This window comes from Stegodyphus dumicola, chromosome 8 (assembly GCF_044657685.1).
Source record: "Stegodyphus dumicola isolate Sdum_Otavi_A_Nest chromosome 8, ASM4465768v1".
Classification (NCBI taxonomy): Eukaryota; Metazoa; Arthropoda; class Arachnida; order Araneae; family Eresidae; genus Stegodyphus; species Stegodyphus dumicola.
Genome location: NC_140775.1, coordinates 139,095,257 through 139,115,820, shown reverse-complemented (window position 1 = coordinate 139,115,820; position 20,564 = coordinate 139,095,257). Strand labels below are relative to the sequence as shown.

The following is a 20,564-nucleotide window of genomic DNA, read 5'->3' as shown; positions in this document are numbered from 1 at the left end:
AATATTATTTTTAAATGACTTTATAACTGACTGAAAAAAGAATATTTCTAAAATGAGCTCAATTCTTATGAACTAGGACAGTTGTTGGCTTTATTTGTAAGGTATACAGTAGATATTCGAAAAGTATGCTGTAAAATTAAATATTATTGTTATTCTTATTTTAACTTTATCCATTCACTTTAATCTGAAATTCATTTTTTATTAACAGATTTTGCGTCAGAGATCTGCCCGTGAGCTATGGATAAATTGCCTTCTTTCTTGTGCAGCGCCTGAAAAAGCCCACCTTTCCTACATAACGGGATCTACTGATGCTATCACAACTAGATATAATAAAAACAGCATAGGCAGAACTCGTGAAAGCAAAATTGACAAAGTTGCATTCAAAGCAAGCTTGCCTTATATATCATTCAACGAACACTTCTGAATGCAGTGAACGTTTCTGAATATCATTCGATCTGATTTGTTGCTTCTTCTTCTTTTAACAATACAAGCTTCACCGCTATTGTTTCACTTATAGACAAAACTCTATTTTCAGCTGCAAAACAGTGCTGCACAGATTAAACATGTGTATATATTTAACCATTAATTCGCATCCATTTTATAGCTAGTTTTATTTAGCTCTCTGTACTTCTGTAGCAGCAAAATAATTCGTAATATTTTCATGTCTCATTGGGACTTATTAATGCAATTTATAACATTCTAACTGGTGTAAATAATTTTACTGCTTTATCAAACCCGCCTCACCACATCACATAAAGTCTCACCAAATTTGCAAGTTAAACTTCGAAGCCCCCAATGTCATCAAATTATTTACTCATCACTTGGGTTAGTGACTATTTACTGGTTATTTAAATACGATCATCGCAAAAGCAAACAATTGTCATAGTTTATTTGTATTTTTTTCCTTTTACAGTTCTCAGACTTGTATACATTTATTCCATTTGATATATGTAGCTATAATGATCTTCGGTATTTGTAGTTGCAGTACAACGATTTCTAGAACTTCGCTGAATTCAGACCACATTTTCAAATTTCAATTTTCTTCCTGGCTTTTTTCTCTTGCTAAATTAGTTAGTACTGAAAAAATTAATTTACATACATCTTCATACGCGAATTGTTATAAAAGTATGTACAAACTCTCAAATGATAATAAATATGTTTCTGATTATGATTAATTATTAAAATACAAGTAAATAAAATTTGTAGATGAATAAATGCATGAAAATTAAAATTCTGCATATTTCTTTTTGCTTATTATGTTTCTCAGTTTAAAAATTAGTCTGCTGGAAATTCTGGAAGTATCATTTTGGAATTCGAAAAAAACTGCAAAATAACGCTGCGTCGCCAAATATTGTCATATTTTACAAATTTTCATTTGCTAGGTCCATGATTTTAGAAGCTAATTTTTGATCATATATATTTTTGCACGAGCAATTTCATATAATAAATTAAAGTATCATATATATTAAAAAATATGAAGAAGCTCATTGCTGACGGGACTTTTTTATCAGTGACGCAAAAAGTTTGGTATCTAACACGAAAATTCAGTCACAAGACTAAATAAAAAAAACAATCCTTTAAATATTCATTTTATATAGTAACATTATTGCACAGATGATACTGACAAATAAAAGAATTAGAAAGAAATCCTGTTAATATGTTGCGTAATGAAGGTCTATTAATACTAATATTGTAAATACCAGATAACCAAGAAAGTTCGTGCAGTTTTCGTCACTCATGAAAAACGGCCCACAAAAGTCTTAACCACCCATTTTGCTCTTCGAAATAATCACTCGAAGTATTAAACTCATTGGAAACATCTAAATGAGATACAAGCTCATAAACGCCCTTTTTGAAAAATTCCTTTTTTTCTGGAGTCCAAAATTTTGATGCACCCTTTGTGACATTGTTGGGTTTTTAGAACTGCTGCTCCCGCAGGTGTTATCCATGGCCGAAAACAGATAATAGTCCGATGGGATAATGTCCAGGAAATAGGGTGGCTGAGGCAGAACTTCCCAGTCTAGTGCTTGGATCACCTCTCTGGTCGCTTTTGCCGTATGAGGTCTAGCATTATCGTGGAGGAGAACTCTTCTGTTGACCAGTACTGGCTCCTTCGGGTGCAGTGCAGCTGAAACTGTTTGCAACTGTGACAAGTAGACCTCGGCTGTTATGGTTTTTCCGCTTCTAGATAATCATAGCGGACTATGCCAGCGCTGGTCCACTACACATACAGCATTGCCTTCTTTTGATGAATCTCCGGTTTAGCGCCCAATTAGACCGAATCAGAAGTCGGCCAATGACGTTTCCTTTCCCGGTTATCATACATGATCCATTTTTCGTCACATGTCAAGATTTGGTTCAGGAACGAGGCTTTATTATTTATTATGGTGCAATAGCAACGAAAAGCAGATATTCAACCGTTGGAGCTTGGTTTCCTCGGACAGGCCATGAGGGACCCACTTGCTTATTTTCCATGTCATCCCAAGATTATGATGATGTGATCGAATGATTTCGTCAGATACTCGAAACCTGTATGTAACCTTCTGGAGGGTTTGATGAGGATTTTAATTAATGTTTAATTTCTTCCTCCAGCTGGACTTTGTCGAGAGTGGATGAACGACCAACGCGGGGCTTGTCTTCAGGGCTTTCGTCTTCGGACGAAAATCGTATCGACTCCCTAACTTCCCCTGAAACGTGGAGCATATTCTTCTAGCGGCCTCTGCAGCTTTGTTTCCTAATTTGTATTCGAAAAGCAAAATAGCTCTCAAGCTCCTTTTCCAACAAGATGTTCTTTTAAAGATTGCGCTTGCTACAAACCGATAGCGAAACGTGCAATACACTGAACAACTCTCTACTGAAAAAGTTTGAAAGGAATGAAAACATGTGATTTATCAGGAATAATTTGACCACACTAACGAGCCAAAAGTAAATGTTCCTAAAAACAGCGTGAATTTTCTTGATTACTTGGTAATTGATATCATTATATTAAAAGCAATGTTTGTAGAATCACCAAGCTTACTAAAACATTCTTGTAGAGTTTTTCTACATTAAACTAACTCATGCTAACTTTTCTAGCTTGGAAAATTTTTAATAAAGATTCAGAATTCAATGTTCCATGTCATACTTATATTTTTTAACATTTCTTAATTTTTCTTTACCTTTATAAAACCCATGAAATTATAGTTATGTCTCAGAGAACCCTATATAAACTTTACGCGTACATATAGCTATATAAACATCAATTGTGTTATTCATCAACGTTTCTGATCTGGATTTGCCCGGAATCCTAGAATACCGCAAGAAAATCCCGGAAAACTAGGTTTGCAAAAACGCAATAGAGAAAGCTGGTCTAGTTTTTTCATTTCCCTTTTGCTAAGTTTCTTTCCTTGCATTATGTGACCACAATGTATATTAATCACCCTAGCAGCCTCTCAGAGTGCCAGGTATGACAGGTTGCTGTGTCCTTAGTCATAAAACCTTCGAATATCTTTCGAATTATAGCAGCTTGTGAGTGTAACGATCTGAAAGATTTTTAAACATCATACGTATTTCTCAGTAGCTAACGAGCTGAAAGATTTAGAAACAGCCTATGTACTTCTCAGTAGCTGTCATCTTAGTTTCATTTTTTATCCTCCAAATTACAATAGAACATATCTTGACAATATAAAAAAAGCTAATTATTTAAAAACTTTGTGCTTCTTAATAATTTTTATAAGTTTTAGGAAAACGTGTTTTTAAATATTGTTTTCAAAATTTGATAATACATAAAACCTGTTTAATAATATTTTATACATGTTTATATTATTTATGTAATAAAGCATATTTCTACAACCATATATTAGTCTCTTCTACAAAATAATTGCTATATGAGTGACACTAACCGCCGCCTGAGATAACCACTGTCCTGACTTTGTTGTAAAAGTCTTACAGTGTTAATAGTCATCCTGGCAGAAGGGATTATCTCTTTCGTATAAAAATATAAATATAAATATTACATGGGCATACAAGGCCTTTGTATAAGCATAGATATGTTAATTGCAAACATTGTCTTTTACAAGTTACATGTGATAATTACACCTTAGACATTTTTTTTTCCTAAAATAATTTGTTTAGGGATGGATCGGATCATTTGAATCCTCATATCCCACAAATCTAAAAAAAAAAAAAAAAAAAAAAAAAAAAAAAAAAAGTTTCAAGATTCAAAACATTTGAATCCTGGAATCTTTTTTGTGATTGAAATCCTTTAAATATTCTCTGAAAAACTGTTAAATACAGCAATTCAACACTTTGGAAGTATTAATATTATAAATTGTACACTAAGTGCGGTGACATTATACCTGTAAAACCATGGATTAAGTTTTAGTGTCCCACCCGATTCTTCCTATCCAGTCCTGATGTTCAGTGAAAACATTCATTAAAAAATGTACGATTACTGTAGTTTTAGTGGTATCTGGATTTTCAACGTCAGCTTGCGGCCACCCTAAATGCCACACTGGCACCTAGCGAAATCTGCCGGCAGGGCCTCTTTACGTGCCCTCATCATACATAAATAAATACTGACAAAAACTAGTTGAATTTCCCACTGCAATAGTTACTCCTGTATTTTTAACTTTTGAAATCTTGCATGCACTAAAATTCCAGGTCAAGATGATCATTCGCAATCTGGTGAAATCTCAAAACAGAATTGTATACAGCCATACTTTTGGTCCAATTATTCAATACTTAAGAAAAATAAAGCAAAAATCACAGCAGTCTTTCATTGGTAAAATGTTTAGAATTTTGACATGACATTGCCATTGTCTTCAGACACAATTGCACGATAGCGTCTCTCCAAACACGATTTTCATTATTGCTGCCGATTTGGTACCGGAGGTTCCAGAAAAGCCGTCATTTAAAATTGCATCGCCAATTTCAGAATTATATAATCATTTGGGGTTATTCTACTCTCACAACTCGTATAGGGGCCGAAAGATGAAATCACGGTTTTTAATTTGTTTTTCAAGTTATCCATACACAGTGGTTTGGTTTGGTTTATTAGATTACGGCAAAGCACTAGAAAGCTATCTGCCTTAAGGAAGGGATGCCTTCGCGGAGGACTTTTTAAGGGAAACTAACTCGTTATACACGTAATATATGTTATATACGTAAACTCGTATACACGTTACACATGGGGAAAACCACGAAAACACCCATGCAACCAACCCGTTCGCGGTATTCAAACCTCGGACCGAGCTACCAGTGTTCAGCGACGTTACCGCTCAGCCGCTGGTGGGCTCTATCCATACGCTCTAATTTACTCGTAAATATCTGATTTCTTCATTCTGCTCATATATTTAGCTATTACTTTGGGCACTCGAATCTCCAAAGCCATAATGGTGTGAAAAGTGAAAATATTTTGTTGCCAAATTTTATTGAGAAAATAGATCTCAAGATTCAAGACTTTGTATTCCTGTTTGGATTATGATAAAGCATATACGAAGGTTATCTGCTGAAGGGTCCTTCATGAAGAAATTTTAAGGTTAACTCTTCGTATTCATGTTACACATGAAAAAAATAACAGAACTGTACAACAATGCTGTTCACCTAGATTTGATTCATTGTACTGGTATTCAGTATTTTGATTCATTGTACCAGTATCACCGGTGAAATTCAGAATTTTAAGAATTTTTCATCTCTTTTGTATCTCCTTAATAAATATAAGTGTATTTTTAAAAACTGCATTCGTAAATCTGTTTTCATTAGATGTATACACTCATGTCCATAAATTAAGGATAATTCCGAGTCACGCGGAAATCAAACTCTAAAATAAATATATCACCTGTAAAATCACTACACACATCTTCAAGAATCATATGCAAATTTCAGGAAGTAACCAGATGACACCGATGGTACGTCACAATGACGAGAGTGTGAGAGAGTGATATATGAGGAATACAGGCAAAGAAGTAAAATTGTTCGATGGCGCTTTATAAGCATTTCAGTGCAATAACCGAATAATTATGACACAAAGGAAGCATTTGGATGATTTTTTACGTGATATAATTATCGGCCGTCTGGAATGGGGGCGTACCCAACTGGAAGTATCAGACGAACTTGGAATTGCCCAAAGTGTCATCTCCAAGCTTTGGCAACGATTCCAAGATGATGGTAATGTGAGTAGACGTTACAGCACAGGTCGCCCTAGAGTTACAACGCCGAATGGGGACCGGTATTTGGCAGTTACTGCCAAAAGAAACAGGCGGAGCACAGCCTCAGACCTGCCTCGTCAGCTCTCTTCAGCCACTGGTACGACAATTTCAAGGTAGACCGTGTACAGACACTTAGGGCAGATTGGTCTATATGCTCGTAGACCTGTCAGATGCGTTCCACTTACTGCAACTGACTGTCGCCTGCGGTTAGCCTGGAGTGGAGAGCTTGCATTGTGGACACCGCAACAGTGGGCTTGTGTGATGTTTTCCGACGAGTCCAGGTTTAGCTTGCAGTCTGATTCTCGCCGGAATTTCATATGGAGAGCTCCAGGTACCTGTTACCACCAAGGAAACATCATTGAACGACACCGTTACGGTGATGCAGGAGTGCTCGTTTGGGGTGGAATTATTCTGGGTTCCAGAACTGACCTGCATGTTCAAATTGGAACCATGACAAGCCAAATCTATCGGGACGTCATTCTGGAACAACATGTATGTTTGTTTCGGGGCGCCATGGGCGCACAATTTGTGTTTATGGATGACAACGCCCGTCCTCACCGTGCAAACATCGTAAGCGAATGCCTTTAATCGGAGGATATCTCCCGTATGGACTGGCCAACATTCTCACCGGACTTGAATCCAGTGGAGCACGTGTGGGACATGCTTGGCCGACGAGTTGCAGCCCGTCAACCTCCTCCTACATGTCTACCGGAACTTCGGAGAGCATTGCTTTTTGAGTGGTGTAATATTCCCCAAGATCAGATCGATAATTTGATACTCAGTATGCCTAGGCGTTGTACGGACTGTATTGCATCGTCTGGGAGACATACAATGTATTAACAATCATACCAACTATGTAATATTGGTTTTTTGTAAATATATTTTTTTTTAATTTGCTGCAGGGAGAAAAAATCGCTAATTTTTTTAATAAACATATAGCATTGTTTTTTGCTCTTTACCTTTTGTTTAATAAATAAGCTTTATAAATAAGTCAAATTTGTTTTGCTTCTAACTCTTCCTTTGCCTGATTTTACATTATCCTTAATTTATGGACATGAGTGTATTTCAAATATGCTTTATTGAATCTTTCAATAGTAAAAGCTTTTTTCTCCTTCTTTTTCTTAATGTTTTTGTTTGAAAGGTTCAAAATTTTTCAGGATTCGGAGTCGCATTCCAGAAATTTTAAGTTTCGGTCACGTTTAATTTTGATGCAGAGTATGAGTGTTTCTGATATTCGCAAAACTTTATTGCCATCGGAATGGTGTGGTGGTGTATTTAATTATGGCAAAGCACACTAGGGCTATCTGCCTAAGGGGAGAGATGCCTTCGTGGAGGACTTTCTAAGGGAAACTGGCTCGTATACACGTTACACATGGAGAAAACCACGAAAACACCCATGAAGCCAGCCCGTTCGCGGGATTCGAACCTCGGACCGAACTACCAGTGTTCAGCGACTTTACCGCTCGGCCGCTGGTGGGCCTGCCGTCAGAATGAACAGATCGATCAGACACCTATGCCGTACATGTTGAATCATGAAAATCAGATTATTTCAACTTATGCAATATGGATTACTTTTTATTACCATTTTATTTCAATCAATTAAAACTAGTTGTGGCTTTACCTCGAAAATTTTAAGCATGTAATCCCCCCCCCTTTTTTTTTTTTTTTTTCAAAATGGATAATTTTTTGAATTCCTCCAATGAGGTCTTACCAGTAAATCCAGCAAAATAAGTAATAAGCCACTTGATAAAGAACTTTCTAAACTCTCAAACTCTGCCTAGCCATGTTTAACCAATAACATCGTCTGTACTAGATAAAGAAGTGCTAAAGTAACTTGAATTTGTGTCATCTTAGAAAATTTTACTTTAAAAAACAGTTCTTTCAGTTCTTTTCTAGATCTGCGGATTAATCGTAAAAATAATGTTAACAATCCCCTAACAAGGATTTTTATGTTTTTTAAAATGTTGGAAACTGCATGTTTTCTGTGGTGACTGCATTGAAGAAATTTCACTTTGTCTATTTCTACGTTTGTGTGACAGCGATTGCTCTTCAGTTCAGATCAGAATTATCAAATCATCGAAGATTATAAATAACTGAAATGTCGAAATAAAAAGGTTGAAAATTAATTTCAATTCCAAAGTGGTTATTTTTATCTACAAAAGGTGCACACAAAAGTTTCAAACAATTTTGATTCATAATAATGCATGTCGATATCAGCCAGGATGGGACTGAGGGGGCTTCCCATGGCTAATCCCTCAGTTTGCTTGTAATATTTATTTTGGAAAACAAAATGTGTTTGTTTCAAACAGAGTTGAGTGAGAGAAATTAGCTCATCAATTTCGATGCAATAGAAATGAAATTCGCGAAGTCTGGTTTCTAGACATCTTAATGCACCCTCCACTGGGACATTGGTGAATAATGATTTTACATCAAAAGAAACCATGAGTAAATTACTAGGAGAAATGTTTTTAACCTTTTTTACAAACTCTATTGAATTTTCTATGGTGTAAATGTTATTGGCTAATAGAGTGGAAAATCTAGAAACTAAATATTGACCTAAAGGATACGAGGCAGTACCTAAATTTGATACGTGGTGTGGTGGTGTATTTTATTATGGCAAAGCACACTAGGGCTATCTGCCTAAGGGGAGGGATGCCTTCGTGGAGGACTTTCTAAGGGAAACTGGCTCCTATACACGTTACACATGGGGAAAACCACGAAAACACCCATGCAGCCAGCCCGTTCGCGGGATTCGAACCTCAGACCGAACTACCAGCGTTCAGCGACTTTACCACTCGGACGCTGGTGGGCTCCTAAATTTGATACAATAGGGCAGAAAGGAATACCACTTTTATGAATTTTGGGAAGAGCATATAATCTGGCACAATTCGCAATAGATGGGATAAGCGAATGTTTTAAGTTGCTTGAAACGATTTGCGAAGATTTGATCGCAGTTTTTATTTTGGATAAGTCCGAAGGTGAAGGATCTTTAGGGATTGGATTATATGGTCCTTCGTTTAAGAGTTTAGTGACACCATCGATGTAAGTGTTCTTATCCATGACGACTATCTGGCCACCTTTGTCGGCCTTTGAAATGATAATATCCGGGTTAGAATGAATTTCGCGCATTGTAGCTCTTTCTCTCGCAGTTAGATTTGGTTTCAAAGGTTTATTATTGAATTTCACATTATGAGCGATAAGATGCCTAATCATTTCTTTCTGTGAATCTGAAACTTTACTGAACTTGAAAGCTTTTTTTTTTCACCCAACATTATTAATCAAGCAGTTAAAAAATTCTCATCTCAACACACTAAAAGCCACACTCTTATTTTAGGAGATTATAAAAATTCTGTTGTCATTCCCTTCTTTCCATCAATTAGCTATAAAGTTGCACATATTTTGCAGAAATTTAACTTTCGGGTTGTTTATTCTTCCATCAATAAAATTCCAACTTCTATACTCAAGGACCCCATTCCGGATATGAATTCCTGGGGTATTTATAGGATTCCTTGCCAGTGCGGTTTAATTTACATTGGCCAAACTAAGAGAACCTTAAAATTTCGCGTCAAAGAACATGAGGCATATGTTAGAAAAAAGGAAACACAGAAGTCTTCTGTTGCTCAACATTGTTGGTCCGAAAATCACACTTTCAATTTTTCTGCTGCCAAAATTATTCAAAAAACATCTTCCATTGGAGAACTGGATTTTCTAGAGGCATTTCACATTCATAAAAATCTTTCTGTTCTAGTTAACGATGCTAATTCCAATCCAAATTTGCCTTCGGCTTTTAGAGAAATTATGTTTTAGTTCTGGTTTCGCCAACAGATGGCGCCACTTGCTTATTCTTGTCCAGGCTTTCTTATCTTATCTAAACATTATTTCCTATCTTGTTCATTTGCGGTTTTGCAGCTGAAGATGATGGTTCGGTAAAGCCATCGAAACTAGTCCTGTGAAAATTTTGTAGGTATAACGCTGATTTTTGTTGTTTGACTTCTGAATTAGTATTTATTCGGCGTGTTCTTGTGTCTTAACATTTGATTAATTTTACTTGTAATAAATCTATTTATGTAATTTATTATAATACGCATTGCTGATATCTTTTCCCCTCTTTTTTGTAACCATTTGCATCATTAGTATAATGAACAACAATATTTTCTAGGGCGTTGTATTACGTATCTCGGTATCGAATGATGGTTTACGCACCACCTAACAATGAGTGTTTTAATTTACATATTTTCTCTGTAACACGTAGAAGTTTCTTATATTTACCCTTTCGGCTTCTTTGCTATAAGAGCTATATAGCGCATGCTACTTTCCTGGAAAATGATGTAAGTTCTGAATTCTCAGTGAGATTTTTACTGAATAAGTAGCTCTTTTGCATCATCGTGAAACCGAAATATTAATAGTGATATCATTGTTAAATCAAGAATCAACTCTATTCTATATTTACCATATTTCAGCTTATCGAAGGGAAATTTGCTGTTAACTGGTGCTTAACCGTGAAGGGATTAAACGGGTACCAACTCTCTTTAAAGGAAAAAGAGCGTTATGAGTTTGTTTATTGCGAAACAGTTCAGAAACTACTATCATACATCAGTAGTATTAAAAAAACTTCGTAAAACACAAAAAGAAAGAAAAAAAAAAAAAAAAATATGCGGGATAATAAAAGTGATAGCAGATACAGGACATCGAAGGTGACAAGGTGTGGTTATGAAATCCGATTCGAGGAAAAGCACTTAGACTACAGTCCTAAACAGGCTGAACAGCGTCATATTTCAGATCCGTAAATCATCAAATTCTGAGCCTAGAGTTGTTCATTACCACAGACTAGCCCCGTACTATGCCCATAGGACGCAGTCCCTTAAGTGTGCATAATATAAATAGTATACGAAGACCATGGTCCTATACGAATATAAATTTGCAAATTCATGCATTAATTTCTTTATTTGGTATCTGATTTGCTGAATGAAATTATTATTTTAGTATTGCATTTAGTATTCATTGATTTTTCCTTACTTGCAAATATAGCTTCCTATTCGGGGAATGGGAATATCCGGGTTGTGCAGATTTTTGGAAAGTGCAATGTTGTGAATTTTGTATATATGTAAATAATTTGTGAAGTTATAAGTAAATTTTAGTATCCCTTGCATAATGCAACATGAAAGGTTTAAAGAGGTCGAAACCTCTGCAGAAAAACAAGCTCACAGTAGCAAGTCCATTTAACATTGAGGTAAATGGCTATCTCGAGGCAAGCCAGCGACGGTCTGGTGACAAATTTTTGTCGCCATATTTGACGAAAAATCTCTAGAAGTCGCCGACATTTTGGTCCGATCACTACGTAACTGTAACTGTGTATGTTTTCCAGCAATTTCGAAAATCCAGAAGTGCTGAAAATATCTTGGCAGCCTGAGGAATATATAAACAGTTATTAACGTTTTGTAGTAAACATACAAATGTTAAAAGAATATTTATATGTAATGCAACCTTACTTCAGCCAATTACTTATCCAATCTTATGTACAGAATCATAAAGACTGAGCAATTAGAATCTATTATATAATAAATCAATAATCAAATAAGCCGCCCGGACGGTATAGTGGTTTGGGGAGCCAAACGGCCCGGGTTCGAATCCCGGACAAGGCATCGTTGTAACTATCCGTCCTTTCATAAGAGACAAAGGCAGCCCACCTAATAGATGCCTCCATAATAAAGTGATCACCACTTCTGGCCTTAGTAGTGGCCACCAGAAGTCAGCTGATGACCCGCCATTGATTAAAAAATAAATAAATAAATAAGGGGACAAAATTTCTAAAACTTGCTACGAATTTTGTATTAAGGTTTCATCAGTTGCTTAACAGTAAATATATAAATGGATAGTTATATATTAATAATGTCCAGTTACACACACAAAAAAAAATTCTAAGGCTTTTTCTCTTTGAAATGTCATTAAGCGTTTCTAATAAGTTAATCCTCTCTAAGACAAGTATTTTAAGCTAACTCTTATAAATTATTAATTTTTTAAAAAGTGAATTATGTACTGTAATTATTTTCGAGACTACTCATCTATACAAAAAAGCCTGTATAAAATGACTACCCATAATTTCAGATTTTTTTTTTTTTTTCCCCTTCCTTTTTTTACATAATTCACTTTTTTTCCCTTCAGAAGAAGAAGTTTAATACAAATGTTTCTCAAAATACTCCTCAGTTTCAATCTTGGAAAGATAGTGACAATGAAAAGTTCACCCTATATACATTTAAGACAAGTATATAAACAATCAAAATAACTTGATAACTGAAGTTCAACTATATACATATATACACAAGTTATCTATATAATCCTCTCTCTATATATACATACATATGCAAGTTTTCTACGCTACCTATATACATAGGTATGCAACTTTCTAATTGGTGAATAATGTTGTTATTCAATACGATAATTGCATTATCGTACTGGAGAAAGCTGAATTAACCTCCTCAATGGCATGGCCACTTTTATCCAGTCATGAGATTTTTTATCATTTTCTATATGTATTAGCTTAAAATTTAAAATACTTTGTTTTTCTTTAATGTTATAAATATTATCTTACCAAATGGAAATTAATGGAAACAGAATGATGATGGGTAATCATTTATAGTAGAGAAGTTCAGTAACAACAATAATTTAATATGTGATAAATACAAACAAGCATGTAGTTCATAATAAAAGCACCTTTTTTAACTTTTGATCAAAATAATAATAATAAACATTGCAAGAAAAGATAATATAAAATCAGAATTTTTTTAAAAAGAGGCTTACAACCTGAATAAAAATAAAAAAATGTACAAGACAACATGCTGATTCTTTTAGTTCAGACACCAGAAAAAAATTCTCTTAGATTGCAGTTCCATCTCTCAGTCTGTTCCTTTACTCCACAACACAGAGCTAAAAATTGTTTATTAGAATCTATGATATCTTATTAGAAGACTGATTTTAATATCACTGGGTAGGCTTTTAATTTTTACTGCAATATAGACTTTAAATAAGCATTATTATTCAAGCAGCATTATACTCATAAAGGTAAACTTAAGACAGATATGGAGAAAATTAATCAAACATAACAGAAATCGAAAGGATAAACACACACTATTATGGAATCTTGAAAAAGGACAAACAGTACTTTTCTGTTAACTCTAGCAAATAACACACAATCTTGTAATAGAACAAATGTTAGCAAATAAGATCAGTACAATTTAACTCTCCCCTCTAATACTGATATGTATAACATTTCCCCCTCTTCCCACTTGTTTAAAAAAATTCATTTAATTAATTACAAAAACAATTATTTCTTCAACAAAACTGAAGTAATTGTTAATTTAGAGTTTAAATGTTATGGTTGACTTTAATAATGATTAAAAAAATTTGCTACTGCATCAAGAAAAGAAGGCATTATTTTTCTCCAAGAAAATAGCTCTTCTTACCAATTAGTTCCAAATTAGATAACAGGCTGAAAAACTATCATATCTTTTAAGTTTTAATTAACTCCTTAATACTATTTTATGTTAAATACTCTTTTTTGGCAATCTGCAGTTTTGATTCAAAATAAATTTTTATACCTTTTTTTTCATGTCTTCCTATACAGCTTTTATAATACCTGTATATATTTTTACTAATAAACTTGAAAAATTTGATGTGCCCAGCATATTTCATGTTTTAAATACAAATGTGCTTTAAGTAAAGTATTACTTATGTTTTATTGTTTCGAAACAAGATCTAATTTGTTCTTCTCGATGGAAAAAAAAATATGTGTAATATGAAATTTTGGATTATACTTTACTATGAAATTCTGGATTATATTTATTACTGGCCATGTGTAAAAATTGATTTTTCTAAATTTATACCAAAATAATTAGTAAATGTTTATCCCTTTATTTTTTAATTAAAATTTTGATTTTATTAAACAGTTGAATAACATATAATTTAACTGGATTTTAATTACAGAAAACTAAGTGTTCATATTTAAAATACTTCAAGACAAATACCATAATTTAATTTCTTCTATATTATTTCTACAGTAACAACAAATCTAAATTTATTTTGATCTGCATGTATATCCTGTGATATTTACATATCAGCAAATCATGATTCTTGCTGTTCTCCAGTGCTTCAACAAAACTTGTTACATTTTGGATTATAGTGCACTCTCGATTATCGGGGCTAATTCTGGGGAAGCAAGTCACTGATAATTGAAAAACATTGATAATCCAAACTATCAATTTTTATAAATACTGTATGCATTTCTTTATAAAAAAAAATTGCTTGTTTGAACATTTAAATATTTCTCAAATTTCCCTACACATTTTTCAAAATGCTTTTTATCACTGTATTTGAGTTCCCTTTGGTTGTGAAATCCAAAGTGTTTCAATAAAAGTTATTGCTGCCTTGGGACTAATGTAATTTCCAGTATCATTTTCAAATGTTTTTTGAGTATCACTCTCTGCCTCTTCTACTCTGCTTTTATAGTTTGTTATTTATTTATTTTTCTGTTTGAAAATTTTAAAACAATTTTTAAAAGAAAAGCAACAAAATATGCACGAAAATGCATATGAAACAAAAAAATCTCAGTGATTAACCAAAATAATGCCTTCAAACATGCACTTCAAGAATGAACTGTACAAGGTAACTATTGAAACTAATCCTAAAGATGCAATTCAGCAGTTTTTAAAGCATGCTCGCACCTGCACATATTTGTTTTTTACACACTTTAGTGCAAAATATTGACTGTGCGTGTGTGTAGGCACTGCTACACATGGACAACCCGCAAACCGGATAATCGAGAGTACATTACATATCATAAAATATTTGTTCAAAACTTCAAGCAAAGTATCACATTTAGTTCATCAATTTTAGCTAAAATCTAATACCTTGTTCCCATTCACATAAAAGTCTTAAATATTAACATTGAAAAGGTTTTGGTAACTACTCTTACATGCACCCTCAAGTCGCCAAATTTCTCGCCATCCTTGCCACCATATTACTACCTAAATTTTTTGTCTACATTTCAAATTTTAAGCCTAAAATGTCTCCAAAAACGTAAGACACAATTTAAGCTAAAAATCCGAAACAAAAAAAATTTAGATAGCAAAAACATAAAGCTTCTAACCAAAAATATTTGACAAGAATCCATGTACACAGCATGTACACGTTTTTTTTTTTTTAACTTTGGAGGAAACATCTACGAATTGCACATTTTAGGCAGCGAAGGAATCTACGAACTACGCACACCTCGCTTCAATAAATTAACATAACAACAATAAATTTCAAAGAATACCATGTACACAGCATTCTGTTTAAAGTTAAAAAAAAATCTACAAACTGCACAATCTAGGCATTGCACACAAATCAATCAAATAAACTTAAACTAAATTACAAACAATTAAAAAATAACAATCGCAACAGAAATTCATAGTAAAAAAACAATGAACATAACATTCTACAAAATAAAATGCATTTACCATAATACCTTCCTGAATAAAATTTCACCAGTCACACAACGTCTCTGAACAAAAGTCCCAGGTTTTTGCTACATCACATGTCTTTCTGAGATTCAAAATTTCGAAAGTAATGATAAAAACTTCCTCCAAAGTTAACATACTACACAAAAACCATAATCCAAATGTTAAACTCTGCTGACAGCCACATACTTTACTAGCAACCATTTAACTGCAAATCCACACAAGAACCATCAAAAATGCCCTTCTTCGTCTGAGTTCTCATAGCAGCTCTGCATTTTGGACTCCGTTTTAAAAGTCCCACAGAAATTCCAAAAATACACTTCAATCCTCATAAACACACCTGTGAACATAAGACTTGTTAACAACTCCAACATCGTACCTTTTAATACTAAATTTACTTTCCACACCATCTAAAATAGTGACTGAAACTTTGCCACCACGTCTATCATTGCAACATAAGCCATTTCAAAACACGCATGGCATGAACCAACGAGCAATTAAGCCACTCCAGCAAAAGATTTTTCAAAGTCAACAGGGTTGCCATACAACATGTAATCATGCCAAAAATCATTTTTGAAGTTCAGATTTAAGGTGCATTTGCCCCTCGCTCCCTATTTTAACTTCGCTAATTTTTCTTGTCCTTTATGCTTGATCAGATAGCCTGGCTCAGTAAAAGTAGGCGGCCAGTGCAACTCTGATTAAAAATCCATTTATAACCACGTGCAGTGCTGATAAGAACCACGTGTTTCTGGGACTCCTTCTCCTTTATTTTCTTCTTTCTCCTGATGAGGAGGGACCTTTAGCTGCCCTCGAAATCGATTGAGTGTTTCATTATACTTATGCTAAATACAAGTTAGTTTTTACGATTTTTATTGTCACATTAGCGTGTTTCTCTTCTAGTCTACACTTCAATTGTTAGATACTAAGGTACTTTTCCGTTTGGCCGGTGCAAATCTCGCCAAGCAGACTTTATTGGCGACAACATACAGTATACACATAAAAAATATTTAAAAAAATGTTAGTTCTAAGAATTCTTTTTTTGAAGGCATAAACATTTTAATATCGCTTAAAATTTTATAAAAAGCCAATAAATAAAGACAGTAAATTTGTAAAGAGACATTAATTTAAGAATTTACTATGCTTTCATGGTTCAACAGCTTGATTCGCCGGTTCATATCACGTGACCCCAAGCGATCTCATCTCACTTAAACTACTCTACAAAAATCTAATGCTCGTAGTAATTATCTACATTAATTTCAAGTTAAATCTTAATTTGGAACACAAGTTTAAATGCAAGAAATATTTCAATGCGTACGAATAGCTTACTCAGAAATTATGTAAAGCTGCAGTGCTTTACTTCGCTAATGCATTCTCATTAGAATTGATGAATTTAACCCTTGACTTACATTTTCTATATTTTCGGCTTCGGGTAAGCACTGTGATTGCATCCTGATTGACTTAATTACCGAAAATGGCCTTAGACATAAAACTGAACTATCTGATAAAAATTCTATGTAATTATATGCCACTATTGAAAGAAACAATCAATCTGATAAGAAAAAGCTGCGACTTGTTTTGAAAATGAAGCGTAAAAGGTTACCAGCGAGAATATTCCGTTTGGCATCGGTTGTACCATTATTGGCGACTTTATCGCTTGCGCCGGCAAAACGGAAAAGTACAGATACTAATTTTATCTACTAAGACTACTAGGACTAAGAATCGCATCTCTATGAAAGTATTCTCTGTGAAATTATATATCTTGAAAAAGTGTTCAGTGGGCATGCAGTATTGAAAATTACACATGGATCATAAAAAAGCAAGTACGAAATAAGTTTGAATAAACTAAATTATATTTCGGTTAATCTTTGGACTATGGTAACTTTGCGATTTTTTGGCGAAAATTTGCCGACTAACCCTGCTAGTTTTGTTTAGGATGCCATTTGGTTTCCACAAAGTAAAGGCATGTTTTTTTTTTTTTTTTTTTTACTTAACATTTTTTTCCAACATTCTGCTAGCCGAATTACGCTTATGCTAGAACTTTTATGGAACAAAAGTGCTTAATCATGACAAAGATTAGGTGCGAAATTGGGAGAAAGTGCAGAATCGCCCACTGCTTGCCGCATTTTTAAGAATAGCACATACACGGTATCCATGTACACGTCGACCTATTTTCACTTAAAAAAGCATCCCAGAATTGCACAAAAATGGCATTGCGCACACTCTTGACTTTATCCATGTACACTGCTAAAGTCCTAGCTAGTAACCTTTATCGCCTTACCAAAATGTCGCCAAACTACCTGTTACCATATTCCAAAGATTAGCCTATATTTCTAGCAATGTCAGTCATTTACTACTGCTACAAGGAGGTAACAATTTATTTCAAGAAACGTACATTACTAAAACGGAACAACCTAAACCTATAGTACATAAATCAACGATCAGTCTCCAGTATTCACATCACTGCTTTGAAGTTCAAAGCTTTTATTTAAAATTAATGGTGGCACTTATGTATTCTTCCATTGACCATGAAAGTTGGCGAAGACCTTGCGAAATTTGCGTCAATCATTCTGACAAATGTTTCGTGGAATTGATTATCTTTTATCATTGAATCAGATCTTCAACATAGTAAAGAACAAAAGCTACAAATACAGCATATAAAAAAAAATTAAATATAAGTTCAAACTTGCACCAGTCGTACCAGCAGAAGTTTGAAAGATACAGATTGCTCTTTATTTAGTTACATGATTAAAAGTTAAACCAGCTTATCACAGATTAATCAGGGCTATATAAAACAAAGGCAAAAACCTTTTTTAATGTATTGTAATATCAGGTTTATCTGTGACTGGTACTAAATCCCACTGTTTGGCAACAAATTTTGTTTAACAAACAGTTGACATGAAAATATGTTTCAAAGATTTTATTTACTTATGCTTTGCACTGCTTTTTAAATCAAGAACATTTCTGCACTAAATTACGAAACATAGAGCAATTTTCTTTGCAAGGTTTACTATAACAAAATTTTTATTGGTGTGTGAAATTTGAGATTGCACCACATGAAAAGAAATCTGCTAGTGTGGTAAAGTTAATAGAAAAGTACAGAACAATCTTTCAATTATTAAAAAATTTTCAGAAACTTAAACTTCATGTTACATACAAAATGCTTATAAAATATATGTATAATCATGTATGCAAAATCTACAGATCATTGAGTCAGATCAATACATTCATATATAACAATACGATCATGATGAAAATTTTTCTATGGCTTGTTTTAGAGTTTCAATAGCATTATCGATATCCATCTTAGATGTCTCTCTACCAACACTTAAACGAAGGCTTTTTGAAATTAATTCATCAGGTACACCAGATGCTAAAAGAATACTTGACTTTCCACCAGCATGGCAAGCAGCACCAGTACTAGCACATATTCCTGCAGCGTGGGATAACAACTTTTCTCCAGTTATTTTATCAAAATTAAATGCAACACTTAGAGTGTTAGGTAGCTTAATAATATCTGGTTTGACATTGAAAACAACCTTTCCAGGAAATGCATTTTCTAATGACAATTCTAAATAGTTACATATTGAAGTCATATGTGCTATATATTTATTTATATTTGATGTTACTAATTCAGCAGCTTTACCTAATCCTGCTATCATACAGGTATTCTCTGTTCCTGGTCTATAACCTTTTTCCTGACCACCTCCAAACAACATTGGATACAGTGGCACAGAATGCTTATAATATAATGCACCAATACGTGGACCATAAAATTTATGACCTACGATAGTCAAATAATCAACATCTAATTCAAATACATCAACATTTATTTTGCCTATTGCTTGTGCAGCATCAGTATGTAAAAAAATTGTAGGTAAAGCACTATGGTTCTTGTTGCGTTTCAGAGATTTAAGACGAGATCTTATTAATGAAATGGGTTGTATTATGCCTGTTTCATTATTTGCTAGCATGACTGTTATGAGGCAAGTATTTGGTCGAACCGCATTGACAATATCATCGATTTCAACGATACCAGTGTTTTTGGATACCTGTACAAAAGTAACATCAATTTTCCCTTCAGCCGACAATACTTCTAAAGGTAATTTTATTGCATCATGTTCGATATTTGTAGTTATAATATGCGGTTTTTTATTATCAGAATTATTATTTAATCCATTATTTATTTCATAATTAAAATGCTGAATGGCTGTGTGGATAACCATGTTATTACTCTCAGTTCCACCGGAAGTAAAAATTATTTCATCAGCTTTACATCCAATCATTTCAGCGAGTTTACATCTCGCATTCTCTATTACATTTTTAGCCTTCTTTCCGACATCATATGAGCTACTTGGATTTCCCCAATTTTCTCGCATTTCTCTATAGATTGTCTCTTGAACTTCTGGATCAACAGGCGTCGTAGCATTATAATCTAAATAAACAGGCATTTTGTATTTAAAAGAAACCTCAATTTGAATATAATTTCTCAGTTTTTACACGACACTTAACTGTAAACTAAAATAAAAACAGACGGGCTAATAATACATACTTCTTATCTCATTTCGTAGACACTCACCGCATAAAAACAAAAGTCGGTAGAAATTTTAAGTCTTTTTACTTTAAGGATTAAACAGTAATGTTAGTTCAAAATTAGGGAATGGAAAGACAGCCAGTAATTCTACAAAGGATATTAAATTTGATCTTATTTCATTAATGAGATATTATTTTCTGTTACAGACAAAATATAAGCTTATATGATAATTAAAGGCATTTGTCAACATCTAAAATTTACCAATACAACGAGCACAGCAAGGAATCTTCAGAGAAAAATTAAGAATACTCAGTTGAAAAAGTTTATCAGTAGGCTCCCATCAAAACTTGA

At 33.7% G+C, this 20,564-nt stretch overlaps 2 protein-coding genes across 4 annotated transcripts in view; one reads left to right on the top strand and one right to left on the bottom strand.

The window, feature by feature from the left end:
- The window catches only part of LOC118195202 (uncharacterized), a 194,916-nt gene extending 191,080 nt beyond the window's left edge, over positions 1-3,836 (top strand). For all 3 annotated transcript variants that reach the window (XM_035366461.2, XM_085822497.1, XM_085822496.1), the window contains one exon: positions 209-3,836. In XM_035366461.2, coding sequence (XP_035222352.2) covers positions 209-424 — 216 coding nt within the window. In that variant the 3' untranslated portion in view covers positions 425-3,836. The remainder of the gene's footprint in view (positions 1-208) is intronic.
- Positions 3,837-12,833: 8,997 nt separating this feature from the next.
- Positions 12,834-20,291, bottom strand: LOC146995982 (selenocysteine lyase-like). Its single transcript, XM_085822498.1, has one exon. It carries the CDS (start codon positions 20,128-20,130, stop codon positions 18,925-18,927), a length of 1,206 nt encoding a protein of 401 aa, XP_085678624.1. The 5' UTR covers positions 20,131-20,291; the 3' UTR covers positions 12,834-18,924.
- Between the last annotated feature and the right edge of the window lie 273 nt (positions 20,292-20,564).